General features: G+C 36.2%; 3 protein-coding genes and 1 long non-coding RNA gene across 6 annotated transcripts in view; 1 reads left to right on the top strand and 3 right to left on the bottom strand.

The window, feature by feature from the left end:
- Positions 1–27821, bottom strand: part of LOC113064690 (uncharacterized) — a 163471-nt gene that overhangs the window by 116972 nt on the left and 18678 nt on the right. The gene's annotated exons all lie outside the window — the stretch shown is intronic.
- Positions 500–3478, top strand: rpl36 (ribosomal protein L36). Of its 2 annotated transcripts, none has more exons than XM_026235556.1 (4): positions 500–627; positions 989–1083; positions 2060–2194; positions 3350–3478. In XM_026235556.1, exons 2-4 carry the CDS (start codon positions 991–993, stop codon positions 3437–3439), a joined length of 318 nt encoding a protein of 105 aa, XP_026091341.1. In that variant the 5' UTR covers positions 500–627; positions 989–990; the 3' UTR covers positions 3440–3478. The 2 variants fall into 2 exon arrangements, with proteins under 2 accessions (XP_026091341.1, XP_026091342.1); XM_026235557.1 differs by having other exon boundaries at positions 616–795.
- lonp1 (lon peptidase 1, mitochondrial) lies at positions 3651–14058 on the bottom strand. The gene is made up of 18 exons (XM_026235522.1): positions 13477–14058; positions 12382–12470; positions 12180–12299; positions 9946–10189; positions 9181–9242; positions 8970–9099; positions 8814–8897; positions 8502–8722; positions 7386–7524; positions 7108–7286; positions 6947–7034; positions 6742–6864; positions 6549–6665; positions 6054–6194; positions 5817–5982; positions 5455–5675; positions 4360–4524; positions 3651–4142 (listed from the first exon to the last, which is right to left on the bottom strand). The coding sequence occupies exons 1-18, from the start codon at positions 13963–13965 to the stop codon at positions 3993–3995; spliced, it is 2928 nt and encodes a 975-aa protein (XP_026091307.1). The 5' UTR covers positions 13966–14058; the 3' UTR covers positions 3651–3992.
- gpr35.2 (G protein-coupled receptor 35, tandem duplicate 2) lies at positions 15015–21024 on the bottom strand. Of its 2 annotated transcripts, none has more exons than XM_026235550.1 (2): positions 20690–21024; positions 15015–17426 (listed from the first exon to the last, which is right to left on the bottom strand). In XM_026235550.1, exon 2 carries the CDS (start codon positions 17417–17419, stop codon positions 16475–16477), a length of 945 nt encoding a protein of 314 aa, XP_026091335.1. In that variant the 5' UTR covers positions 17420–17426; positions 20690–21024; the 3' UTR covers positions 15015–16474. The 2 variants fall into 2 exon arrangements, with proteins under 2 accessions (XP_026091335.1, XP_026091334.1); XM_026235549.1 differs by having other exon boundaries at positions 20674–21019.

Here is a 27821-nt window from a genome sequence, read left to right as displayed (position 1 = left end):
TGTATTTATTCTATACTTTTTTTCTGTTGTGATTTTTCATATTATATTTTGTGTTTTATCTTTTTTTTTTACTTTTGTTTGTGGGTCATGATTCACGCATTGATTTTTAAATTTCAATTTGAAACAAAATAAAAAAAAAATACTACAAAAACAACCAAGGAAATAGACTTAAGGCACTTAAAGGCATTTAAAAAAACCTAATAAAAGCTTTTTTTTAATTTTGGAATTGTAATGCCAAATTCGGAAAGATACAACAAAATAATATAAATATAAAGAAATTAATAATTCATAATAAAAATAAGCAATATTTTTTTCTTTTATTATTAGTAGTATTATTTTCCTATTTAGAGAAATAATGCAGAATGAAAATAAAATGTGATTTAATTGTCACACTGATTTTACTTAATAGAATGGTTCTATTATTATTAGGGTGAAAAAAAAACACATGCATTAAAATAATAACTTTAAAGTAATCTCTAGTAAAGACGAACTCCAAAAGACCGCTGAGTCTCTTCTAGGCGGCGCCACTTATTTTTCCCGCGAACTCTTTTCTTGCTGTCGCGCTTGAAAGCGCAGCTTCCGCCCCGCAACGGTCCTTCCGGTCTGGACGCCGTTAGCAAAGCGCAGGTATGAATCGCCAGAGAACCTCGAGTGATAAAATCCCGTTGATATCTAATCCATCGCGTCCCAAATCATCCCAAAATCCCTTGTTTTTTGGAACATAACTCAAACCGAGCGATCTCCAGCCATTATTTGTGAAACTAAACCGCGATGTTTGTTCGTTTTCCACCTCAGGTATCCCCGACTCAAACGCTGTCAGAATAAACAAACCTTAATCTATATAATATAAATGTGACATATTCGCACATATTATGGAATGTTATAATATAAGATGACTTTAAGTTGTCCAGTCGGCCGCCTCAGCACACATGACAGTGTTTTCACATCAATGATGTTATATTAAATCTCGTTTTTCTCTCTTCCACAGACATGGCCATCAGGTATCCTATGGCGGTTGGTCTTAATAAAGGCCACCCAGTGACCAAAAACCTCTCCAAGCCCAAACAGAGCCGCAGGAGAGGGGTGAGTCACATCTATCACTCTATAAACCTTCATTTTAAAGATTGGTTTAACCTTCAAACTCGTTTAGCTGAATTCAAGCCTTCAGAAACCAAAGCAGAGCATCTTTTAACCCGTTAACTACCACTGGCCCGCCGGTGGGCCTATTTGCCATTACATGTTTAAACCGTAATATCTTAGTCTGAACCTAAAGTAATCTTGACCAACTGTATATCATTGGAAAGCATAAAGACTGTAATTTTGATATTTGGTGACTGGTGATTTTTTTTTAAAATATATTACAGAGCAACTGATTTATTAATATGCAAGAAGAGTACTTGCTGGTCAGAGAGTGTGTTTAATTAAGATTTTAAATGTCTAAAAGTGTTTTTTGAATGGTTAGAATAAGCAATAGTTTTCTCTTTTTTGATGCATTGTGAACTATAACGCAAGTCCAGGGCTCTCGTAGCAAGTCTTAAAAGTGTTTTTAAGGTCGAATTGAAATCAAATACTGACCCTTAATGCTTCTGATTGTGATGTCTACTACTTAAATATTGAGAGATGTATGTAAAAACATGTTTCAGGTCACTTAAATCATTTATGGAAATGAAGGAGCCCTTAAATGGTTACTAATGGGGTTTGATGGTCATCTAGTGGAAATGTTTGGTACTACGCCCAAACAAAATCTCACAACAACCTCAAATTTGTGACACAACTTGCTCAGAATTTGGGTTTTGATTTTCTAGCAGTTTGAATAAAACATGTTTTGTAAAAATATAAACTTTATTAAATATAAACAGAAACGTCCATAACTTTTATTGTTTTATAATATTTATAACTTTTTTCACTTCTACAATAATCTGATTTAAAAAGAGACCAACCTCAAGTCGTTGGACCAAAGCATTCGACATTTATAGTTGGAAATGTGATTTTCAAGTCTATGCTCAAAAACTGGAACGGACGGTTAACCGTTTAAAGTGACCTTGTTCTTGTGTTTCAGCGTCTGACCAAACACACCAAGTTCGTGCGTGACATGATCCGCGAAGTGTGCGGTTTCGCGCCGTACGAGAGGCGCGCGATGGAGCTACTGAAGGTGTCCAAGGACAAGCGCGCGCTCAAGTTCATCAAGAAACGGGTACGAGCTCAATTTCATTTATAAGCGATTTGTAGTGTAATAGTGGGAAGAAATGTCCCTAAAAAGCTGTAAAAATTCACTTTTTTTGTTTCCCCATCAAAGTTTTAATCATATTGCATCGCAAATCATGGAAGACAAAATTGGACTTTTTTTTTTTTTTAGTTTGGTTATATATTGGTTAGGCGGATCATGCTTGGAATAAAAACATTTGAAACAACTTTAAAATGTTGTAAACAATTTGTACAACTTCTGGAAAAAAATTAATGGTATTGTTGGGACAAGAAATAAGATTATTTTTTTAATAACTAAAATGTATAGTTCAGATTCTGTTGTTCTCGGATACTAAAGGTTGTTACTGACATTTGTCCATATTAGATTGTATTACATTTTTTTTGTGCAATTTTTATAAAAATAATTGAATTATATATTTAAGATTTTTTTTATTGCTTTTGAATTAGATTTTTATTTTTGCATATAGATTGTAATATTTTTTCACAATTGTAAATTAGGTTTCAATTAAGTTATTTTATTTTCGAGATGCTTTTAAAGTTTTTATTAATATTCAATTTATGGCATATTAGATTATTTTAATTTGATTTGATTTCAATTTAATTGCGTTATAGATTAAGATTTTATTTTTGCATATTTTTTACACTTCAATCAATTGTATTTTTTATTAATTTCAATTAAATTATTGCATTATATATTTTTAATTTAATATTGCTTTTGAATTCTTTTTTGCTTATTTTTTTTTTTTAATTAGATTTCAATTTATTGCATAATATATATATTTTTTTGTATTTTTTATTAATTTCAATTAAATTATTGCATTATTTTTAATTTAATATTGCTTTTGAATTTATTTTTGCTTTATTTTTTTGAATTAGATTTCAATTTATTGCATAATATATATATATGTTTTTTTAAATATTTTTTTATTGCTTTTTAATTTTAAGTTGTATTCTATGTAGTTTTTTATGCATTCATATATTTTATTTTAGCAAGTTTAACTAAATATAAATGAGATGTTTTAGCTTAAATTAGTTTTTTTTTTCTCTTGTCAATTAACTGTCAGATAACTAGAATGATTATATTTATATTCAGCACAATATCCTCATGATCTGGTTTTTTTAAATTGTGTGTGTGTGTGTGCAGGTGGGAACTCACATCCGTGCCAAGAGAAAGCGGGAAGAGCTCAGCAACATTCTGGCCGCGATGAGGAAAGCTGCTGCTAAGAAAGAGTAGCCTGCGTAATGATGAATAAATCTGTGTGTGTGGAAACCAGCTTTAGTCTCCTGTGCTTCATTCAGATTAACTGAAAACTCCATGGATCACGAAGTGTGTTTAACTAAATAAACAGTCCATGTGTTGGGTGTTTAATGTCTAGAACTGTAAAAATTGATAAAAACAAACAGCAATGAAGTAGCTTTCTACTGAGAAAGAACATCCACACAAGCTGTTTCATATATATTTAATGTTAATGATTTGAGAGAGTACAATTAAGGCAGTTATTTACAAATGACACTGGAGATGTAATGAGATGTGGATATATAATCCTCACTGGAGGCTGCATTGCAGCAAGTTCAGGATCCCGGGAATCTTGTCCACTTCGCTCAAGACTTTCTGATCCACGTCTCAAATCGAGAGGCAATGGTGTAGCATTAACCTGCTTCTGTGTGTTTAAAACTAACAGCGACAGACAGAAAGCACTGATTAACCTGGATCTGTGTGCTCGTGATTTCCTGACAGGATTCAGAATCGCAGCATACCGAAAGTTTAAAAAAAGCGCTAATTATTATTATTGTCCAGAGAACACGATTTTGTAGATCTCGCTGTAGTTTTCTACGAAATGCACTTCTAGTCCTTCGGTGATGTAGTCGGCCAGGTCTGAAAAGTCCTTTCTGTTCTCTGCAGGCAGGATGATGCAGGTTACACCAGATCTCTTCGCCTACCGGAGAGAATTAAACACATTAGTGTCCGTTTTTTATTTATTTATGCATCATCCGAAAGCTGAACAAGCTTTGCGTTTGAAAATCTGGAATCTGAGGGAGCAAGAAAAGCTAAAAATCATTAAAGAAAGTTTTTAGCAATGCATATTACTAGTGATTTTGGCAAATACACAAATCTTGCAAAACGCAGTGTGGTCTTCCTCTCTGTTTACTTACAGCGATGGTCTTTTCCTTGATTCCTCCAACAGGCAGGATCTTCCCGGTCAGGGACAGTTCTCCCGTCATGGCCACGTTCTGACGCGCTGGTGTGTTTGTGGCCAAGGACAGCAACGCGGTCACAATAGTGCATCCTGCACTCGGCCCGTCTTTAGGAGTTGCACCCTAAACAGATTCCCAGATTTAGTTATGACAAGAAACGTACTGCTTTTTAACACTTGCACCTCTTAGCAATTAGGTTTACTAGAAACATCCAGGCAGGTAGAAGCATGTCAGCGGTGAGTTCACTCAAAAATGAAAAAAACGCATAATTAACGCACCCTGAAGCCATGCTAGGTGTATACGACTTTCTTCTTTCAGATAAACACAGTCGGAGACAAATTAAACGTCCTGGGTTTTCCAAGCTTTATAATGGCGGTGAACGGGTGTTGAGATTTTGAAGGCCTAAAAAGTGCATCCATCCATCATAAAAAGTGCCTCGCACACGGTTCCATTGGATGAATAAAGGCCTTCTGAAGTAAAGCATTTGTGCAAGAAAAATATCCATATTTATAACTTTATAAACTAAGTAATCTCTAGCTTCTGTTGTGTAGGGCTGTAACAATATTCAGACCAATCCGACCAAAAAGAGTACGAACTGTTGGTATCGTGTTTTTTTCCTAAGTGGTTTGAATATCGTATACGACAGAGATAACTTATGGCTTATAAAGTTTAAAATATGGATAGGTTTAACACACAAATGATTCAGAAGGACTTTATTAACCCCTCTGAGGCGCTTTTTATGATGGATGGATGCACTTTTCTAGGGCTTCAAAATCTCACTTTTTGATATAACTCCGATTGAAAGGAGAAAGTCGTATACACTTAAGGATGATTTGAGGGCGAGTAAATCATGTCGTAATTTTTAGGTGAACTATCCCGTTGACGTCTACTTTAACCTTATACTGCAGAATTGTTCAACCAAACTCCTAAAAGGCCACTTTCCTTAATTCAACACACCTGAACAAGTGTTCAGGAATACTAGGAGCCGAACTCTACAGAAAAGTGGCCCTACAGGAGCAAAGTTGGATAACTCCGGACAACGGCAGTCTTTACCTCAGGCACATGGAGGTGTATGTGGGAGCCCACAAGGAAATCGTTGTCGGGTTGTTCCTTCATGAGGAACGAGCGCGCAAATGTGTACGCAATCTTGGCGCTTTCTTTCATCACGTCTCCCAGCTGCCCCGTGAGCTCCAGCGTTCCCTCTTTGGCACCATCTTTCCCTTGCGGTTCTCTCGGTCGCCTCAGAGATGTCTCGATGAAGAGCGTTGAACCCCCTGTTGGAGGAGAGCAGAGTTGTTTCTTTAAGGTTTTGTGGACTTAACATCTTTAGGAGTGTCTCCACCAAATCTGAGCCTTGTGAAAGTTGGCTGGAAGCTAGTGTACCAAATTTTGGCGACAATGTTCTTGGTCCTTACCCATTGCCGTCCACGCCAGTCCCATGACGACTCCCGGCGGTGTGACGTCATACATCCGGTCCACGGTGAAGATGGGCTTCCCGACGTAATCCTGAAGGTTCTCCGGAGTGACGTTGACCTCCGTTTCCTCGCCGTTGACGATCCGGAACGCCACTTTCCGGAACACCTGCAAAAGGTACCAAACTTAGCCACACTTACACAACCCCTTTACAAAGACGAGTGAGAAGTTAGTTGTACCTTCTCGACTTGCTTCTGAAGGTTCCTGACGCCGCTCTCCCGGCAGTACTGTCTGATGAGGACGCTCAGAGCCTCGGGGGTGATTTTCGCCTTCTCCGTATCCAAACCGCATAGAGTTCGCAATTGAGGTACCAAGTATTTCTGTGGTGGTTTTGAAGACCGGGAAAGGACTAAGTAAAGTCGAACTCTTGTGCCAACAGCATTGCATCCAATAAAACTGATTGTTCAGAAGTTCTTCCAGTTTAAGACACAATCCCTTTGAAGCGACTTAGGTAGGGTTTGGCTAAGTCGAACTCTGACGCCAATTTCAATTCATGCAGAGAAACAGTTACGAGTTTGGAAGGCGACTTAAATGGACAATCGCCTTGAAGCAACTCAAGCGAGTTAATTGCTCACTAACTACCGCTCCTGAACCAGCAACCTTCCTTTTTATAACAGATCCAAACTGTATATCTGACCCAAAAAACGGGTAAAGGGATCACCAGGTAAACGTACCTCAGCAATGGCCAGTTTCTCCTGAGCAACGTAGCCTGATATGTTGATCATTTCCATTCGGTCTCTCAAGGGCTCCGGAATGGTGTCGAGAACATTGGCTGTACAGATGAAGAGCACCTGAAAACACCAATGAAGATCCAATGAAACCAGAGTCTCCCTCCCACTAATTTTTGGGATTTTTGCTAGTTTATACCTTAGACAGGTCAACGGGAACATCCAGGTAGTGGTCAAGAAAGTTAGCATTCTGTTCTGGATCTAAAAGCTCAAGAAGCGCCGAAGATGGGTCCCCCTGGTAGCCTCGACCTATTTTGTCAACCTGCACAATATTAATACAGTATAAACTTAAGTACCAAAATTTTAATATAGAATAGGATTCAGATTTGATGTGTATGACATACCTCATCAATAAGGACCAATGGGTTTTCAGTCTTGGTTTTCTTTAGACATTGGATGATTTTTCCCGGCATTGCACCAACATATGTTCTCCTGCAATGTACAAACATAAAATGTACATTACGGGATACTTGAAAATAAGCACATAATGGTCATTATCTCATACCTGTGGCCTTTAATTTCCGCCACATCTGTCATGCCTCCCACGCTGAAGCGGAAGTATTCACGATTAAGGGCTCTGGCGATTGAGCGGGCTATACTGGTCTTTCCAACTCCAGGAGGTCCATAGAAACACAAGATCTTTCCCTGTGTGCTGCCTCTTAGCTGGCTTACGGCTATGAACTCCTGCATGAATGAACAATGACTGGGGTTTATAGGATTAAGAATGCACATTTTTCCCATTCTCAGGGAATAAAGGTTGAGGCGCTCATGCTCGTGTTTTACCAGAATGCGCTTCTTGACGTCCTCCATTCCATAGTGGTCTTCCTCCAACACCTCTTTGGCTCGAGTCAACTCCAAGTTTTCCTCGCTGTTGGTGCCCCAAGGCATGGAGGTCAGCCAGTCCAAGTAGTTACGGGTAACGCTGGGGATTTAAAGAGTAAAAAAAATAACAATCAAAGTTTGAATTAATAAAATACCACTTTAAAGAGGTTAAGTTTGTGGAACATGGCGGCTGGTTTGTTGCTGGTCTATAAGGTCAAAACTAGGTCAACCAGCTTCTAGTCTAACTGAGCAGCCATTAAGTGCTGCTAAAGACCAGCTAGAATCCATGTACAACCATCTTAAGCTGATTTTATTAACCTTTATGTGGTTGTAAGGTGGTCTACTGGGTCCACCAGTGGTCAGTCCAATGGATGAACCTTCGATAGCAGTTTGGAGCAGCTAAAGACCAGCTAGAACCCATGTACAACCATCTTAAGCTGGTTTTATTAACTTTTATTTGGTTGTAAGGTGGTCTTATGGGTCCACCAGCTGTTATTCCAATGGATAAACCTTCGTTTGGAGCAGCTAAAGACCAGCAAGAACCCATGTACAACCATCTTAAGCTGGTATTATTAACTTTTATGTGGTTCTAAGGTGGTCTACTGGGTCTACCAGCAGTTATTCCAATGGATAAACCTTCAAAAGCCATTTGGAGCAGCTGAAAACCAGCTAGAACCCATGTACAACCATGTTAAGATGGTTTTATTAACTTTTATGTGGTTCCAAGGTGATCTTATGGGTCCTCCAGCTGTTATTCCAATGGATAAACCTTCGTTTGAAGCAGCTAAAGACCAGCTACAACCCATGTTCAACCATCTTAAGCTGGTTTTAACTGGGTTTTATCAACTTTGTTGCTGGACTAAGGTGGTCTATCAGGTCAAAACCAGGTCCACAAGCTTGTAGTACAACAGATCCACCTTTAAGAGCAGTTTGGATCAGATAATAACCAGCTAGAACCCATGTACATCCATCTTAAGTTGGGTTTAGCTAGGTTTCCATCTTCCTGAATGCCAGATCCTGGAATATGGCTATTATTATAGATGGGTCAATTCGTTTACAACAATGACAAACTCTTACTTGAACTCTGAGGAGTGGTTATCTAACAGTGCCAGTTTGTTCAGCTCCTCGTTAATCACATCCATGATGTGTTGAGGTACAGTCCGATCCTTCAGCCTCTCCCTGAACTTTTCCTCGATGGCGTCTTTGTCCTCTTTCTCCAGACCGAGCTCCTTCTTAATGATCTTCAGCTGCTCCTGGAGGAGGTACTTCCTGTGCGTCTGCTTGATCTTCTCTTCAACCTGAGCATTGAGACGAACGGGCGTAAAAAGAAAGGAAACCCAAACGAATAAGCAGCCGCATCCCAAGAACTGTATTCATGTGTTCCCTCACCTCCCTGCCAAGACGCTGCTGTAGTTTACTAAGCTCGTACTCTTTCTTCAGCAGCGAAAGGGCCTTGTAGAGTCGTTTGGGAATCTGCAAACACAGTTTTCACGTTAAGACACTCATAAATGTTCAGAGAAACCCGTTTGGAGGTAATAAACGTACGTTTGTTTCTTCCAGGACGTCCTGTAGCTCGTGCGATTCGGCCCCGGTGAGTGCCGCCCCCATGTCGCTCAGGTAAATGGGGTTGTCCACCACTCTCTGACCCGCTTGCATCATCTGGAGCACAGACTCTCTACCAAACAAACGACAGACAAGCAACTTCACTAATCGCGCTTTAGCTTGACATTTGAAACACCTTCTTTATATCTATTACCTGTACAGTGGATTCAGAGCAATAATGTCACGGATAGTTTTGACGATCTCCGCAGTCAGGGCCTGGTTTGAGACAATAGAGCGTACAAATTAATTCTGATGAGGTGACAATAAAAATTTGTCAATTATTAAGACATTTTATAATAATAAGCTTTGACTGAATTAATTAAAATGTAAAAACTTCAACCGAATGCTAAAGACAAGATTTGTTTTTAGTTGGAGTTGAATTACTAAAAATTAAAATAACCAGACCATTTAGTTTGCATTTTAAAATTAATTAAAAAAACAAAACCTATACCCATTTTAAAATTCTGACTGAAATAAAGAAAAAATATATAAAAAAGGTAAACTGCTAGTTGATAAAGGCAACATTTTTTATTTGTGTTTATTTTAAGCGTAAGTACTAAAATGACAAGAACAAATATAAAGACAAACATGAAAAAAAACAACTCAAACTTTGTTAGTTTTAAGTTATTTTTGTTCTTCAAGCTAACAAAAAAGTTTTTATATATATTTAACATTGACTGAAATAAAAACAATATTTAAAAAAAAAAACCTTAAACTTAAGGTAGCTGCTTAAGGCAACACTTATTTACATTTATAGTTAATTTTAAAAATCTAAAATCTAAAAAAACTAACACTAAAACGGAAATAAAAACTTTTTAAAACATAGTAAAAGTGACAAAAACACTACAAAGTAATTTAAACTTTAAAATACAATTAAAAATAGTATTGAAAACGATAACGTTCCCAAACGGACACGGACCTTGACCTCTTCTGTGACCTGGAAGTCCTCATGGACCACGTTGTCCACCTCCACCATGAGGACGCCAGGGAGAGGAAGTGCCTCCACCATAAACCCCGCCTCCTGCACCTTCTCCTCCATCGCCTCCGGCAGCGACGCTGAGTCCTTGCGCAATCGTTTCTGCTTCCTCCGCAGAGCTTTCGGCTGCTCGCCTTCCGCCTCCAGCGACTCCGGCTCCACGTCCAGCTGCTTATTGATGCGGATTCTGGGAAACAATGGACAGAAAGGTCAGAGACCTGTCCTGGACTTCACAGTCTTCAAATACCATAAATTTTAAATAATATTAAATAAAAAATAAAAAAAGAGACTAATTTAACAAATTCCTACATTTTTTTATTTTCCTCTAGAGGTTCAAGATGGAACTGTAGTTGTTATAAAAATGACAATGTAAATTAAATACATAAAAATAAAAATAGAATTTCTATTAACATTAGATTAAATACAAATAATATTAACATTTATTTTTCCCTAAATTAAAAGTGTCGATTATTTATTTATTGTTATTTAATTTAAATATCATTTGTTACGTAATTATTACGGCATACATACTGTTATTCTATTTGATCTTATCACTAGCAAAGCCTAGCAACTAATCTAGGACATAAGGTAGAATATGGTAAATCATACTAGACGCAAAATGCCAAAACATGCTATCAATAAGCTAAATCATGTGATAAACATGCTAGTAATGCGTTACCATGTTAACTTGCTAACATGTTAGCTATGTTTTAAAAGATGTTAGCAACGTGCTAAGACGTGATAAGCTACCAATATCATGCTAACAAGCTAAAACATAACAAATAAAAATTTTTTTAGCAACATGCTAAAACATGATAATCAAGAAAACAATACCATGCTAGCATGCTAAAACAAGTGTATTGAAACATGTTAGCTGTTTTAAAACATGTTAGCAGCATGTTAAAAGTGATAAACATGCTAGCTACGTTAAAAGTGATAAACATGCTAGCTACGTTAAATCATGTTAACATGCTAAAACAGGCCAAAAATTTGCTGAAATGTGATATGCTAGCAATATGTGAAATTGTACTAACAGTGTTCACCGTTTTAAAACACGTTAACAATATGCTAACTGTTTGCTAAATCATATTTGCAAAATTCAAAACCATACTATCAGCATGCTAGCATCATGCTAAATCATGTGATTAACATATAGCAAAGATCTTAATTAATGCTAACACCGGACCTACGATCTTGGCAAAGGCGACGAAAAAGTGAGTTAAACATTTTTTTTTTAAATTTTGAATATTTGAATCTCACACTCATTTGACTTATCTTTTACAGTAACCAATAAATAATGAGCTATAATCTTCATAGTCACAACCTAGCAACCACTTAGAGCACCCTAGCTACCATCCTACAGATTTCCATTTAAACTGATCAAAAGGGATATCTTTCTATAGAAATGTCATAGAAACATGGGGGTTTTGCTCTTTTGACGCATACTAGCAAACAAGGCTTCCATCATACATGCTACACGTGCTAGCAGTGAATAGTTAAATGTTAAATCAGGCTAAGAACTTTATGAAACTCCACAGTAATGATCTGTGACAACTACCAGCCACCTAGCAAAATGTTGGTAACCATAGCAACTGCCAAGCAACCACCCAGGATATCCTAGCAAACACCTAGCAACACCATAGCAACCACTCCAAACACCCTAGCAACCACCTAGAAACACCCAAACAACCACCCACAACACCGTAGTAACAACTCATAACACCCTAGTAACCGCCTAGCAACAACCACCCACACAACAACTCATAACACCCTAGTAACTGCCTAGCAACAACCACCCACAACACCCTAGCAACCACCCAGAACACCTTAGCAACACCCTACCAGCCATTTAAAAAAAAACCTAGCAACCACCTAGTAACACCCAAACAACCACCCAGAACACCCTAACAACAACTCATAACACCCTAGCAACCACCCAGAACACCTTAGCAACACCCTAGCAACCAGAGTAAGAACACCCGAGTAACCGCCTAGCAACAACTACCCACAACACCCTTGCAACTACCCATAACTCCTTAGCAACACCCTAGCAACCATTTAGAAAACCCTAGCAACCGAGAGCTTAGTTTTGCCACTATTTTCAATTATTTATAGATAATGATGTATTATAACTAATAAACACACACAGTGAGGCGAGGTGTCAGATTGAGCTTCACCTTCTGTGTCCCATCACGATCATCCGAAGCTTGTCTCCGAGGTCCTGCATCTCGTGGATCTGCACAAACGTCCCGGTGTGATACACCGCATCCAGACTCTCCACCACGTCCGACTCGTTACTGACAAACACACACAACACAATCAACACTAATCATCAACACTAATCATCTTGATGTGTACAACTCGTGCGTGATCACTTACTTGTCATCTTTCTTCAAGAAAACCCCAGCGTACGGCTGAGCGAGACGCACTTTACCCCTCAACAGCTCCACCAGTTGCTTGTTTTTGACCTAAAGATGGCAAAATATTCACAGACGCACAAATCTTGAGTTGTTTCATTCAATACTAACAATGCAAAAGTTACAAATAATACATGCATTCTTTCAATTAATCAAAGCCTAGAATAATCAGTAATATTTATATAATTATATGTTGGTATCCCTTACACTGCTATAAAGATCTCAATGATTTACACTAAAAGCATCAGAATTGCATCATATAAATATAAACATCTGCACCAAAATTGCATATTTTTTATTTCAGTTTTTCCTCCATATTCTTAGACTATATGAGTCATAAAAGCCTGATGGATACAGAACATAAATTAACAAGCTTTCCAAAAAAATCTATAAATAAACAAAATAATAATAGTATAAATAAAATGTTTTATTTTGTGTCAGGCTTTAGAAATGAAGCATTGAGTTTAACATTTCTTTAAATAATAACCATTTTTTAATTATTTAATTTTTAATACTAAAATAAAAATAAAATAATTATAAATTAAATAATTGTATTCTGAGTTAAATAAATATTTTATTAAAATAAATGTTATGATAAATTAAATAATTATTTAATTAAAAAATTAATTATTTTATTTAAAATATATTTATATATTTGTAATGAATGCATTTAAAAAAAAAAAATCTGATTAGTCGGTTAAATAGTTGACCATTAATCGCTTACCAACATAATCGTTCCCTACTTTAAAAGTCATAAAATGCGAAAATATTGCAAGGAAACTTTTTTTTATACATAATAAGTGTGTATCACATAAAACTACTTGCTCTCAACTACCCACAAACTGATAAGTACCCCAAGGTCAAACCGATTTAAAGTATTCATGGAGAACTTTCTAGATGCTCCATTCACTCACACTCAGTGGATGACGAAATCCTCAGCAAACAACAAACACAGAGTAGAGTAAAGCACACAAACATCTGTCTTTAAACGCAAACTACACCGACGTATGTAACGGTTTAGTAGTTGTTCTACTTCTGATGAACGTTAGTCGGTCACCTCGATGATTTTGATGAATCTGGGGAACACCGGGTTCCTGTTGACGGCGATGAGCGGCACGTTCGGGAAGACCTCGGGCACGAGCATCGTGGTGAGCGCTGTCATCTCCGGAGGAGGAGGAGGGTAGGGGCCTTCATCACCTCCGGACTCATCATCTCCAGCAGACCCGGCGCTGCTCTCGGCTCCGTCCTCTCCAGAGAAACCGCTGCCCTTGTTCCCGAACAGAAAGCGCCTCTGACCGCCGCCGTCGAGGAGCGCGGAGCCCGCCGTGACCCGACTCCACCTGTCACTCAGCACGGATGCCGCGATCCTGGCGTCGCGTAATGACTTTCTGCAGGAGATGCTGGAGTATGAGCGCCGGAGGTGGAGGTGGAGGAAGCGGCGCGGGAGCAGCGCGTTTAACCCGGCTCTGATCGCGACTGAAGCGGCGGAGGACGCGCTGCTGGACGCCGGACCCAACGATCTCCACGCTCGCATGTACGCCGCCATCTTTGATCTGGAGGATTCTATGCGAGGAGCACGTGACGGCGCCTCTGTCTAGTTCTGATGACGCGACGAGACGCCACGCCCCCGTGTTTGCATATTTTTTTCTATCCATCTTATGTAGGTCAATAAATAAATACATATAAAAATAAATAAAAAATTGTGTGTGTGTATATATATATATATATAATGTTTTCTTTTTTATTATTATTTTTCCAAAACTCATTTCCATTTCCAGTTAGATTTCAAAAGCCGGTCAGAAACACACACACATCTGAATATTGCCAAATACATTTCATCCCATTCATCTTCTGTGAAAATATGAAAAACGGAGTAATCTCTAAAATTATTTTAATTTTATTATTTTTTATATCTGCAACATTCCTAATTATTAAAGACATAAAACCTAATTTCAAGTTTAAGGAAAATATGATAAATAAAATTAAAATTAAATAAAAACGTCAAAATTTTATTTTTGCATTTGTCATTTATTTTTTTTTACAAATTGAAAAATAAAATAAAAAAGATATTCATTAAAATACAAAGTGAATACTGTTTGCTAAATAAAAGAAATATTTTATAAATGCTTATAGGCTGGAGTCTAAATATATTTTTATCCTCTGTATGTATATATATATATATATATATATATATATATATATATATATATATATATATATATATATATATATATATTGATAAACATTCCAAACAAATTTACTTTTTTTCTTGCATACATTTAAAAAACTTTATTTTATATATATATATATATATATATATATATATATATAAGTCTGAGAACTGATTTCTAAAAAATTCCATTCCTGTTTTTTCTTTCTTTCCTTCTTAGCAAAAAAAAAAAAAAAAATTTTAAATAAAATAAAATTCCTTATTTTATAATATTAAAATAACTATTCATAATAACCTAAAAATAAAAAATAAATGTTTTTGTTTGTGTGTGTACCAGTGGAGTGTTTCTGACAGCTAAAACTCAACACGAGCTAATCATAAGCAAACATGGCAACATGAAATAAACAGCCTTCAGACTCTTTCTTTGTTAGATGATTTATTTCTCCAACAGGATAATACTGGCATTACTAGAGTCATGTGCTTATAGATCCAGAAGACAGGAGTCCAGACAGTGTGTGACCAGAAGATGGCATTCAGAGACAAAACACCGTCAGATGAAGAACAAACAGCACCAACACGGATCAGATTTCATTTCTACATCCCTGACTGATCAAATACACAGAAACATATCAGAAGCGCTTTTAAAACATTAATGTAAAGCTCACTCAAAAATACCCTGATTTTCAGCAGAAGTCTTACTTTTTCAAGCAGTTCAAGCAAAATAAAATCTTGGCATAATACAACATTACAAAAGCTTTTAGCAGCAATTATTAGCAAAAATTTGTAAATTCCTAGATTTACACTTTTTTTCCTTGGATTTCTTTTTTTGTAATTTTTTTTCATTATGTTTGTTGTAAAACATCAAAAAAAGTATAAAATCATATGTATTTACATTCATAAAAATAAAAATTCCAAAATCAGTGCCAAATGTTACACGAATGCTTAGGTTGACATTTTTTACTTATAATGTATAATCATTTGACTTTTGTAAATACTTGTTAAAAACTTTTTTACAAACTTTATATATATATAATGTTTGCTAAAATCTTGATGAGAGCAAACATAAAAGTTAACTCAAAAGGAAATCTATAAATTTAAAGATTATCATTATAAAATTACTTTAAAACTGCACTTGCAGCGCAAATTTCAGATCTCGGTTAGTTTGTATTTATTAATACCATCATCAAACTTTACTGGATATATAATTAAAAATAGATTTTGTATGAAAAAATGTTTACACAAAAATATGCATGTGTATTTCATTAAATAAAACTAGCGTAAACATTTTCTTAATAAACCCAAGTTTAATGTTCCAAATTAATGTTGCAAATTAAGGCTCCAAGTTAAGTTAATGTTCCAAGTTAACATTCATTATTAATTAATAATAATTAAATAATTAATTATTGGCCAAGTAACTGGATTGGCAGTTTTCCAGATTGGCTAAGTTAATGTTCCAAATTAAGGCTCCAAGTTAAGGCTCCAAGTTAAGGCACCAAGTTAATGTTCAATTTTTTTTAAGGCTCAAATTTTTTGGTCCAAGTTATTAATGTTCCAAATTAAGGCACCATGTTAATGTTCCAAATTAAGGCACCAAGTTAATGTTCCAAATTAAGGCTCCAATTTTTTTGGTCCAAGTTAATGTTCCAAATTAAGGCTCCAATTTTTTGGTCCAAGTTATTAATGTTCCAAATTAAGGCACCATGTTAATGTTCCAAATTAAGGCACCAAGTTAATGTTCCAAATTAAGGCACCAAGTTAATGTTCCAAATTAAGCCTCCAATTTTTTGGTCCAAGTTAATGTTCCAAATTAAAGCATCAAGTTAATGTTCCAAGGTTGCCAAAATAAAATATATATTGCGTGAAACTAGTTTTAATATATATATATTCATTGCGTGACCCTGTTATAATTGCACTCATATTCCTCACTTGTGGTTTGTTTCGAGAAGCACAGTTTCCGTGATGTTTTGGTGGCAAAATAATAACTGACGCAGTCGAGAGCGGAGTTCATGCTGGACACACACATTGCGCCATGAACGAAATTATGTGCGAAAAACTGTGCATCGCAGTCGTACCCATGAGCCTGCATGATGTACTTGAGGAGAAAGCCAAAGTGGAATGGAAAAAAACAAATGACGAAAACAGTCAGATTGGCGGCGATGATATACATACACTGGAGCTTCTCAGAGCGGGAGCCGATTCCCAGCTGTTTCTTCAGTTTGAAAATGACTCTAAGGGAGCAGAACAACATGATAAGACACGGCACGAGGAACCCAATGATGTTTAGAGACAAAACGAAGCTCAATGGTAATGCTTTTTCTTGGTTTTTCTGAAAGCACTTGAACGTATCATTTTTTTCCGGGTTGTCTACGTGGTGGAACACGGCGCTCATCGAGCAAATGACCAGCCAAATGAGCACGCAAACCACCAGTGCCTTCCTACAACATAAAATCTCCCGCGCTTTTAGCGGATACTTGATGGCCACGTAGCGCACGACGCTTATAGCAGTGACCGTGAAGATGCTGACGTACATGTTGACGTAATAAACCGACTGGAGGACGAAACACAGCTCTTTGTTATTTTGGTCATTGAGTCCCAAATCTTTCCAGATGTAGGACACGATGCGGACGGGGACGAGCGCGAGCACGACGCAGTCGGCGATCGCCATGTTGCTGATGTAGATGTTCATGTAGGTCCATTTGGTTCTGGGACGTCGGCAGAACATCACCAAGACGTAAATGTTTCCCGGGACACCGAGGATGAAGGTTGGTACGAGCGCGGCCAGCTGGAAGTTCTGGATGCCTGTGGTCATGTTCAGCGTGCAGTTGGTCATCTTCAATCTGATTGAAATAAAAGAAAATTAAAACATTTGGCCAAAATACACATCTTAAATTACTTTTAAATATATGCTGTAAACACTGAAGCAAAATAAAATCTAATTGGATGGGATAACTCGATTTTAGAATGGTTTAATAAAGTTTAAATATACGAAGTGGCATGCGAAAGTTTGTGAACCCCTTGTGGAATCTATGAAAATGTGAATCATTTTAACAAAATAAGAGAGATCGTACTAAATGCATGTTATTTTTATATTTAGTACTGTCCTGGGTAAGATATTTTACATAAAATATGTTTGCATACAGTTCACAAGACTAGCTGAAATTATTAAAATAACCCCGTTCAAAAGTTTGGGAACCCTTGGTTCTTAATACTGTGTGCTGTTTCCTGATGATCCACGTCTTTCTGTTTTGTGATGGTTGTGCATGAGTCCCATGTTTGTTCTGAACAGTTAAACTGAGAACTGTTCTTCAGAAAAATCTTTAAAGAGTAACTAAACCCTAAACCAACTTTTTTTAGTTAATGATCTATAAGAATGGGGCTTTATTAGTGCTGTTCATTGATTTGAGTAACTTTTTGACATTTGAGTATAAAGTGTTTTAATTCTACAATATATGTTGTAAAAACGTCTGAGTGCTGCCCTCTTCAGGTTGAACGGTGGCTACTGCAGATGATTTTTCCTATTGGATGTTGCGGTGGCAAGTGACGTAAGCGGTTTCCAGCTCACCACACTCCTTGGTACGAGCTACCACGCCCCTGGCAGTATAAAACCATCTTGTTCCGTCAAAATCACTGTAGTGAGTCAGGAGTTGGAATTGCGAGTATTTATAACGACCAGGATAGACTATTATAGCATCTATTTAGCATAGCATTTATATAGTTATTTAGATTATTTTGTGTAAGATTTCATCTTTTCACAATTGAGGCACTCAAACACAACTATTAAAAAAAGTTTAAAACATTCAGTGACGCTCCAGAAGAAAAACAAGATGCATTAAGAGCTGGGGTGAAAACTTTTGAACAGGATGAAGATTTCAAGAAGAATTTTTTTTTTCCCATTTAGTACTGCCCTTTGGAAGCAACAGAAGATACTTGCATGTTTCCCATGAAACAAATTCAGTACAATTTACCTGAAATATCTTCGAATTGCCAAAGTTTTAAACCCCCAGCTCTTAATGCATGGTGTTTTCTTCTGGAGCATCAGTGAGTGTTTGAAACTTTTTTAATAGTTGTGTTTCATTGCCTCAATTGTCCTCAGTGTGAAAATACAGTATGTATCTCAAAATCATACAGTCACTGCTGGTAAGGGTTCAAATATGCAGGACCTGCACTGACTGATAAAAATGATTAAAAATGAGTAAATATCAAAGTTATGATCCCATATTTCCCATCATGCAATGGGACATGAATAATTAAAAATGTTACATTTTTCACTCTCTTGTTGTTAGTTGTTGTTTGTTTTAATAACATACTGTTTTGTGACACCTGGAGTCCATTTTCTATTCAAAATGACCCATTCATACTCAAACACTTTTGTTACCGTCATTGTGTGTGGTGTACCAAGTATTGAGGTCTTTTGTGTTCATTTGGCTATTCATTTTATTGAGTGGGCATATTATCTTAAATGGATAAAAGTCTTGTCTACATATTTTTTTCCAAGTAAATCCTACTCCAAAGTTTTTGCAGTATGGAGGATTTTCCTGAAGAACAGTTCTCAGTTTAACAAGGGTCTTATGAACAAGCATCACAAAACAGAAAGACAGTTGTGGATCATCAAAAAAACCAAGGGTTCACAAACCTTTGAACGGTTATTTTAATAATTTCAGCTATTTTTTTGTTTTGTTTTGTTTTTTTTTGTAAAATATCTTACTCAGGATATTACTAAATAAAAAATAACATTCATTTAATATGATCTTTCTTATTATGTTAAAATTATTCACATTTACACAGATTCTGCAAGGGGTTCACAAACTTTTGCATGCCAATTTATATATATAGAGAGAGAGAGAGAGAGAGAGAGAAAGAGAGAGAGTGAGTAAAGGGGGGGTTAATCGTATGCAGAGCAAAATATATTAATGCTATTAAAAATATACCCCCCAAAAAAAAGACAGCCAAAAATATATTTACGTACATTTACGAAACATATTTTAGGAAATATATTTTGGCAATTTAAAATGTTTTTCAAAATATATTTTCCTTTTTTCTTTTATTTACAACTGTAGGAAATTGTTTGAAATCAAAGTCTAGGAAAATCAAGAAATTGTAGACAGAACACTCTTTATAGTATTCTTCATCTACACTCATCTGAACTAAAAAATTCACATATTGAAATATAATTAAACTGCCTGTACAAGTAATTTCATGTTATTATTATTAATTAATAATAAACAATAAATACAACAAGCCAAAACATACTGTTCTACTATAATCATGAAAGTACTTTCAAAAACCTTTGATATTTAAATAATATATATTAACAATAAAATATATATATATATATATATATATATATATATATATATAATGAGTTTGCATTATGTTGACAATGCTGTTCTTGTAATAAACTTTACTGTTTGATTTTAAGGGTATTTTTGTTGTATAATAAACAACTGTGCTATCACATGGTGTTGTGTCTTTAGGAGTTAATAAAACGAGCTGTTGAATGAATGAATTCACTCATTTCTATACAGCGCCCTCTCTCTCTAGCAAAGCATTATGGGAAATTTATTTTTGATATTAATGTGTTAGCTATATCAACTTACATTTGTAATTATATATATATACACACACGCACACATACATATTGCACACTGATGTCAGTAAGTGTCTTTGCTCGTGTATTTCTGTTTCTAAAGCGATGCACAGATGCACAGTGTCAGGTGACCTCATTGTGGTTTCCAGCCTTGTTGTAAAACCTGTTGTTTTTTCCCCCTCTCTCTCTCTCTCTTTCTTTGTAGATCTCTTTATAGGTCATGCATTCTATAACGCAGTCTAGTCTTTCTTATTTAAATAAATCTCTTGATTAATATGTCATTAAAATGTGCCAGAACTGAAATTCAGAATTTGTAGATGCACGAAATGATTCATTAAATCAGATAAATTACTAATAACTTCTTATCGCAATGGGAAAATGTAAAGCATTGCCATTGTGAAGTGTGACAGACAATTTAAAAAGAGAAGTCCAGCCAACACACACACACACACGAGATCATCAGTGAAAGAGTAAAAGCATTAAGAGACTCAACTCACCGTTTCTCGCGCTCACCTTGAGAAAACCACCGAGATCTGTTTCCAGTGGAAGAAGACTCGTATATATCAGATCAACATCCTTCAGAAATAAACGTGTAATATATAAGTCCTTAAATGCAGTGCATTATACACAAATCTGTGTAATGCATGAGACAGAATAAAATCTCTAGCATTGCTCAGAGCTGATAAATTCGTTCTGTGTGGCTTTCGCTTTTGTTACCGTCTTCCTCCAGGCATTTCAACAAACCTGTTTGTTCGAACAGTTCGTTCAAATGAACCGATTCGTTCGAGCGCAACATGTAGCAGCATCAAAGCGGCATTTTACTTGTTCTTCTTTTTTTTCTTTTTTTTTTTTATGAATTACTTTAATTATTTTTAAGAATGACTCCCATTTCCTCCCACTCCCGTGTAGTTGTTTTTCTTTCTTTCATTTTTTTTTCTCGGAATCTGTTACAGTAAAAAATACAGTACAGATCACAGCACACGATAAAAATTCCAAATGTAGTTTGTCTTTGTTCTTTATTGAAGTGAAAGCCATCATTAACATATTATCATACATGGAAATTCACGAGTTCATCATGGACTGTGTGTGTGTGTGTGTGTGTGTGTTTGTGTGTCATACTGTATAAAAACAGGTGTGTATTTTTAGACTTTCCGGGCAGCGAACTCCTCCCACGCGGGTCACTCTTTAGCCAATCAGAGTTTAGCCTGTTGATCGACCAATCATAAGCCGCCCTGGGCGTGCCTGTTCCGTCATCAGCTCGAGAACACAGTTCAAGTCACGGTTCATCAGGTGTTTGTTTAACTAGCCTAGTGGAGATGCATTGTTTTATTTCTGCATGCTTACTTTAGTTATTATTTTCTAGTCTATAATCCATTTAAAATTATGAATATTAACACTTTTCTGTAAACTGAGCCCCCAAATTATTTTTGGTAATATTTGTGGGATTGGGACAGCACATTTTTTTCTTTGATTTAAAGCAGTGAAAGAATATTTACTGTATTGCACAAGTTAGTTCATACTTTAATATAATTTTTACATGCAACTTTTTTAAATTTTATTAAAAAATTTTCACTTCATGAATCCATCAACAAATCATGCAATAAAATACATGTAACTGAGGTAAAAGAAGGCTTGAATTCCAAAAGTAATTGAAAACACTTAAAAATCAAATATTAGAGAAGTAAATTATAAAAATGCTTCAGGCACAAAAAATTAAATGTTGAAAAAGTTACTTAAAACCAATTAACTGTTTGACAAACATTTAACCTGCACAAAAGTTTAACAGAAACATGAAAAAAAACATTAAAGGGGTCATATAATGTTTTGTTTAAAGATCATTATTTTGTGTATTTGGTGTCACAGAATATGTTGACATGCTTTAATATCCCGCCTCTTTCAAACGCATCACAAAGTCCCGCCTTCTAACAAGCGCAGTCTGCTCTGATTGGCCAACTGACCCAGTGCATTGTGATTGGCCGGACAAAAAAAAACACTAGCCGGAAAAGTAACGCCCCTTTCCATAAGCGTGAGCTTCATCTTTGAAAATAAATGTGAAGATAGCTAATAATGTCCTTCAGTTCAAGATGAAAGAGGAACAGAGTCGTGAGAGACACAGTGATGTGTTTGTTGTACACAGACGGTTAAAGTGCCCCTATTATGGGTAATCAAAGGTTCATATTTTAGTTTTGGGAGTCCCCAGCAACAGACTTACATGCATTCCATAAGCACTTCATTGTCTTAAAATATGCTTTTTGTTTCTCAAGTTTTCCCAGATCTGAACAAATAAGTGGGCGGGCATAAATATGCTTATGTTTCAGTTTGACATCACCTTGAAACAGCTGAAGATTAGTTTTAAAAATGACTCGCTTTCATGACTGTGAGTCGACTCTTTTTTTTTTGAAAGACAATAACTTTATACAAAGTGCACTTTAGATTTTGTGTGTTACACACTGCATGAAGTACTTTAAAAAATGATATGATGTGATGTGATCATCTCTCTCTCTCTCTCTCTCTCTCTCTCTCACACACACACACACACTGCACAAAACTCTGCATTTGAACAGTCAATAGCAAATACTTAAACTAATAACAAAATATACTTCCAGTAGCTGATTCAGAAGCGCCAGATTGTGGTAGCAAAGTCAGAATGACCTCCTCCACTAGATTCACGAAACGGTCATCCATAAAATGTGTTGCTGTTCTGTTTTAAGTCATCTTAAAGATTCCTAAATGCATCTACTTTCAGAAAAAGTCAAATAAAGTGTTTTGTCTTTCTCCCAGATTCACACACATCTCCCTGACATGACTGCTTCAACACTGTGTTACTGAAACCACGTCTTCTTTTTTAGTGAACATTTGGGCAGTATGACGCAAATATTTACACACAGTGATGTAGAGACGTGGGGGCGTGTCTAAACAAGGTGTTTTAGTGGGCGTGGCAGAGTGCCAAAATGGATGTGAGGAACAAGGAGAGAAAAAGAACATTAGCACACCATAACTAGGCTCATACATTATATTATTTGGATATTACACATATTATTAATGATGTCACTGCTGCTTTGTAGCCCTTTTTAAATGAAGAACATTTTAGCTACTCCATAAAGGGGGGGGGGGTGAAATGCTATTTCATGCATACTGAGTTATTTACACTGTTAAAGAGTTGGATTCCCATGCTAAAGCATGGACAAAGTTAAAAAAATTAAGTTGTACGTTTGAAGGAGTATTTCTGTTCCAAAAATACTCCTTCCGGTTTGTCACAAGTTTCGGAAAGTTTTTTTCGAGTATGGCTCTGTGTGACGTTAGATGGAGCGGAATTTCCTTATATGGGTCCTGAGGCACTTCTGCCGGAAGAGCGCGCGCTCCCGTATAGCAGAGCACTGAGAGCACAACAGACTTCACTGATCAGAGCGAGAGCGTCGCCAAATGTCACAAAAGAAGTGTGTTTTTGGTTGCCAGGGCAAGACAACCCTGCACAGATTACCAAAAGAGAAACAGCATTAAGGGACCAGTGGATGGAGTTTATTTTTACAGAGCATCAACGGAGTTGTGCAAGTGTTTTTGTTTGTTCCCTGCATTTCGAAGATGCTTGTTTTACAAACAAGGCCCAGTTTGACAACGGATTTGCACATCGTTTATTTTTTAAGGATAATGCAATCCCAACGAAAAAGGGTCACGATCATGTGTTGGAACCGCAGGCGGTGAGTAAAACTGCTTCAAATATCTCTGTGTTATTAACTTAGCTATCAGCGCGTAAGCACATCAAGTAAACAACATGCGATGTTGTCATCAAACTGCACTTTCCACATGTACAGCTTAAAAAACAAAACAAAACAAAAAGACGACATAAAGTGGAACTTAGTCATTTTCCAAAACCGCTAATCAAATATATACAGTTTCAGTACATACCACATAGAGATGTCATTGCTGCTGCTGCTCTTGTTAAATTTCAGCCTCTGGATCTGATTCTGGATCATAAATATAGACTGAATCTGACTGTTAGCCATGGTTTGTTTTGGTTGGTTTTTTCCTCAAGGTAATGTCACAGCTTCCAAACGCTCTCAACGCAAAAGCCTACTGGCGCTCGTGATTCTTTAGCTCCGCCCACACGTCACGCCTCCAGCCCGTCGTGTTTTTCTGGGAAAAATCGGTCCAGACTATCTTTCTCTTGAATATAATATGAATATAATAAAACTAAAGACTTTTTGGAGTTATGAAGGATGCAGTACTACTCTATAGGTACTCAAGATTAACAGGATATTGAGTGAAAATGAGCATTTCACCCCCCCCCCCCATAACAAAAACGAAAGGTTCAGTATCTCAGTTTTGAAGTCACATTTTGAAAAAATTTTGGTACAGCTTTGTTTTTTTTATTTTTATTAAACAATGGTTTACTGAACAATTTGTAGCTCTAGCTTTAAATAAATTAAATTATAATGAAAAAAATGTCTTAAGGATAAGAACTATCTCAGCCAATAAAATAGAATAAAAATAATAATAAATAATAAATAAAATTAATCAAAAAAGTTCAAACTATTAAATACCGTTTCTATTTATTTTTAGATTTAATAAACAACACGTGAAAATATAATGTAAATTGTAAACATGTAAAAAAAAAAAAAAAAGGGAAGCCAATTTCCGTCGCCACTTAACTAAAACAAAGTGTGACTTTTTGCATCACAATTTAGACTTTTTCTCAGAATTGTGTGATATGAAATCGCAATTCTGACTTTTTTCTCAGAACTACAAGTAAATCGTGAAATTCTGACTTTTTTCTCAGAACTACAAGCAAATCGTGAAATTCTGACTTTTTTCTCAGAACTACAATTAAATCGTGCAATTCTGACTTTTTTCTCCGAAACTACAATTAAATCGTGCAATTCTGACTTTTTTCTCCGAACTACAATTAAATCGTGCAATTCAGACTTTTTTTCTCAGAACTACAAGTAAATCAGGCAGTTCAGACTTTTTTCTCAGAACTACAAGTAAATCGTGCAATTCAGACTTTTTTCTAAGAACTACAAGTAAATCAGGCAGTTCAGACTTTTTTCTCAGAACTACAAGTAAATCGTGCAGTTCAGACTTTTTTCTCAGACCTACAAGTAAACCTTGCAATTCTAACTTTTTTCTCCTGTTCAGTAATCGCAAAAGACAGCAACTGAGAAAAGGAGAAGGACGGATGCCACTCTGCTAATGACTAATAATACTAATAAGTCAAAAGAAAGAGGGCTAAGATTTATATCCTGGAATACAAAAGGGGATGAATCCCAGTGTCAAAGCCGGCAAAATACTGTCACATCTACAACTTCTTAAGGCTGAGATTGTATTCTTACAAAAAACACATTTATACTCAAAAGACATTCTTTGCATTTAAAGGGCTCGGATGGGCCAAGTATTTCATTCTAAATTCTCAAGTTATCATCTGCAAATCTGTCCAGTTTGAACCCGTTACCACTATATCTGACTCGAATGGACGTTTTTTTTATAGTTTCAGGAAATCTTTACAATACCTCTGTCGTTTCGGATCCCTGGAGATTCATGAATTACAAAGATAAAGCTTTTCGTATTTTTCCCATGTCCCTCATACTTTTTCTATAATAGATTTCTTCCTGTTACATAACCAAATGGTGATGCGTACAGCATATAACATCCTGTAGCGATTTATTATCTCTGAACATCAGTCGATATAATCTGTGTCTAGGAAACTACATGTTTAGACCTCAGAGATTTCCTTCCTTTTAACTGTCAAAGGATTAATTTACAGATTTTGCAAAGTCTCAAATTGATTTGTACTTTGAACTTAATCAAACTCCTGAAATTGGATTTTCATACAGTCTTACATTCTTCTGGGAATCCATCTAACTCTCAGGCAAATTTGAATATTTTCCAATACATTGGATTTTACCATACTTGAAGCAAGTCTAGCTGAAGACCTGGGCGCCCCGATTACCGAAGCAGAGATATTGGTATTAATTGGGTCCATGCAATCCAATGAATCTCCAAGCCCATATGGCTTTATGTTAGAGTTCAGACCGTTTCGATCTCCTCTAACCCCTTTATAAGAAGCATTGTATAATGACTCCTTTATAGTAGGCCATCTCTCACCAACTCTTATTAAGGCCACCATTTCCATTATGTGTTAGTTATCAACCAATATCCCTGTTAAATGTTGATTTTAACATTTTATAAAACATTATGTGCCTACGTCTCCAGAAGGTCTTACGATCTTTAAATTTGCAAGATCATTTGTCCAGGGAGACAATAATTTTCTTCTTGCTTCTGAATATTTTGTACTCCCCTTTCTCAGTATCTCTGAAAGTCCTTGTATCCTTGGATGCCGAGAAATCCTTTGATAGAGTTGAGTGGGATTATTTATTTTGTGTTTTAGAAAAATTTGGCCTGGGGTCTTATTTTATCTCTTGGATACGGCACCTTTACACCTCGGTTCATACAAATCGCATGCAGCTTTCTTAGTTTCCTTTACATCGAGGGATACCACAAGGATGCCCCCTTTCTCCTCTTCTCTTTAATTTACCCATATAGCCTCTGGCAATTTGGCTTCGTAATCTGGTGTCTTTTGAAGGTATCTCTCATTTTGGGTTAACTCAAAATCTCTCTTTATACTGATGATTTAATACTTTTTGTCTCCAACCCTTCTTACTCTATCCCTCCTATTCTTATATAAAATTAATCTGCAAAAACGTGAACTAGACCCTGTAAACCCTGCAGCTAGAGAACTTTCGTTCTCCCAATTTCCCATCAAATTATCCATGGTGGGTTTCAAATATTTAGGGATATTCTTTACTAATCTATAGGGTTGATTATTTAGCCTTTTTACTTCTCATCGATCGAATTAAGGAGGACATGACAAGGTGGTCCACACTCCCTTTGTCCCTAGCCTAGTCTTATTAAAATGGTCACTCTGCCTAAACTATCGTATTTGACAGCACAGTGCAGCCATTCCTTTGGGGGAAATAAACTACTAAACTACCACGATTTAAGAAATCTATTCTTCATCTTCCCAAGTATAAAGGTGGCCTGTCTCTTCCAACTTCCCTGCTCTATTTTTGGGGGTGTTTAATATTAGTGTAAGATTTCTTACTGGAATAACCCTACTTACCCAAAGATCATCCACCCTGGGTTCATGCCAAAACTTCTTCAGCTAAATATGATTTGCGTTCTGTAATCACTTCTCAGCTTCCAAAATTACTTACAATCCAGTCGTTTCCAAAACACTTAGAATTTGGATTCAGTTTAGAAAATATTTTGGATTACACAGAGCGTCTATATAAAACCATGCTTTCTCATCATCATGTTTGGACCGTATATGGGTACATAGTAGTATACACCCAGACAAGGTATGAAGACAATGTGTTTACATCCTTTTCTTCCTTATCTGCCAGGTTTGACCTATCCAACAGTCACCTATTTGGGGTTTTTTTCCAGACGAGACACTTCCCAAATCGTCCGCACTACACAGCTTTTTTGATCTGAAACGCAATGATAAACATCATTTATAACTTAATACGTTGATACCTGAACTTTCAAAGCGTTTCAAAGAGATTTGGGAACATGACCTCTCTATTGCTATTTCAGATGAACAGTGGGAATTCATCTTATATCGAGTGCACTCATCAATAGTCTGTGC

Source organism: Carassius auratus, chromosome 47 (genome assembly GCF_003368295.1).
Source record: "Carassius auratus strain Wakin chromosome 47, ASM336829v1, whole genome shotgun sequence".
In the NCBI taxonomy this organism is placed as follows: Eukaryota; Metazoa; Chordata; class Actinopteri; order Cypriniformes; family Cyprinidae; genus Carassius; species Carassius auratus.
This window is presented reverse-complemented; position numbering and strand designations above follow the sequence as displayed.

What these genes read in the sequence shown, in the direction of transcription:
- rpl36 (XM_026235556.1), top strand. Translation starts at nt 991, where the DNA reads ATGGCCATCAGGTATCCTATGGCGGTTGGTCTTAATAAAGGCCACCCA. An exon ending in AACAGAGCCGCAGGAGAGGG is followed by an intron (nt 1,084 to 2,059) that starts GTGAGTCACATC and finishes CTTGTGTTTCAG; the next exon opens with CGTCTGACCAAACACACCAA. An exon ending in TCAAGTTCATCAAGAAACGG is followed by an intron (nt 2,195 to 3,349) that starts GTACGAGCTCAA and finishes GTGTGTGTGCAG; the next exon opens with GTGGGAACTCACATCCGTGC.
- lonp1 (XM_026235522.1), bottom strand. Translation starts at nt 13,965, where the DNA reads ATGGCGGCGTACATGCGAGCGTGGAGATCGTTGGGTCCGGCGTCCAGC. An exon ending in TTCTTGAAGAAAGATGACAA is followed by an intron (nt 12,300 to 12,381) that starts GTAAGTGATCAC and finishes TGTGTTTGTCAG; the next exon opens with TAACGAGTCGGACGTGGTGG. An exon ending in CATTGGTCCTTATTGATGAG is followed by an intron (nt 6,865 to 6,946) that starts GTATGTCATACA and finishes AATATTGTGCAG; the next exon opens with GTTGACAAAATAGGTCGAGG.
- gpr35.2 (XM_026235550.1), bottom strand. Translation starts at nt 17,419, where the DNA reads ATGACCAACTGCACGCTGAACATGACCACAGGCATCCAGAACTTCCAG.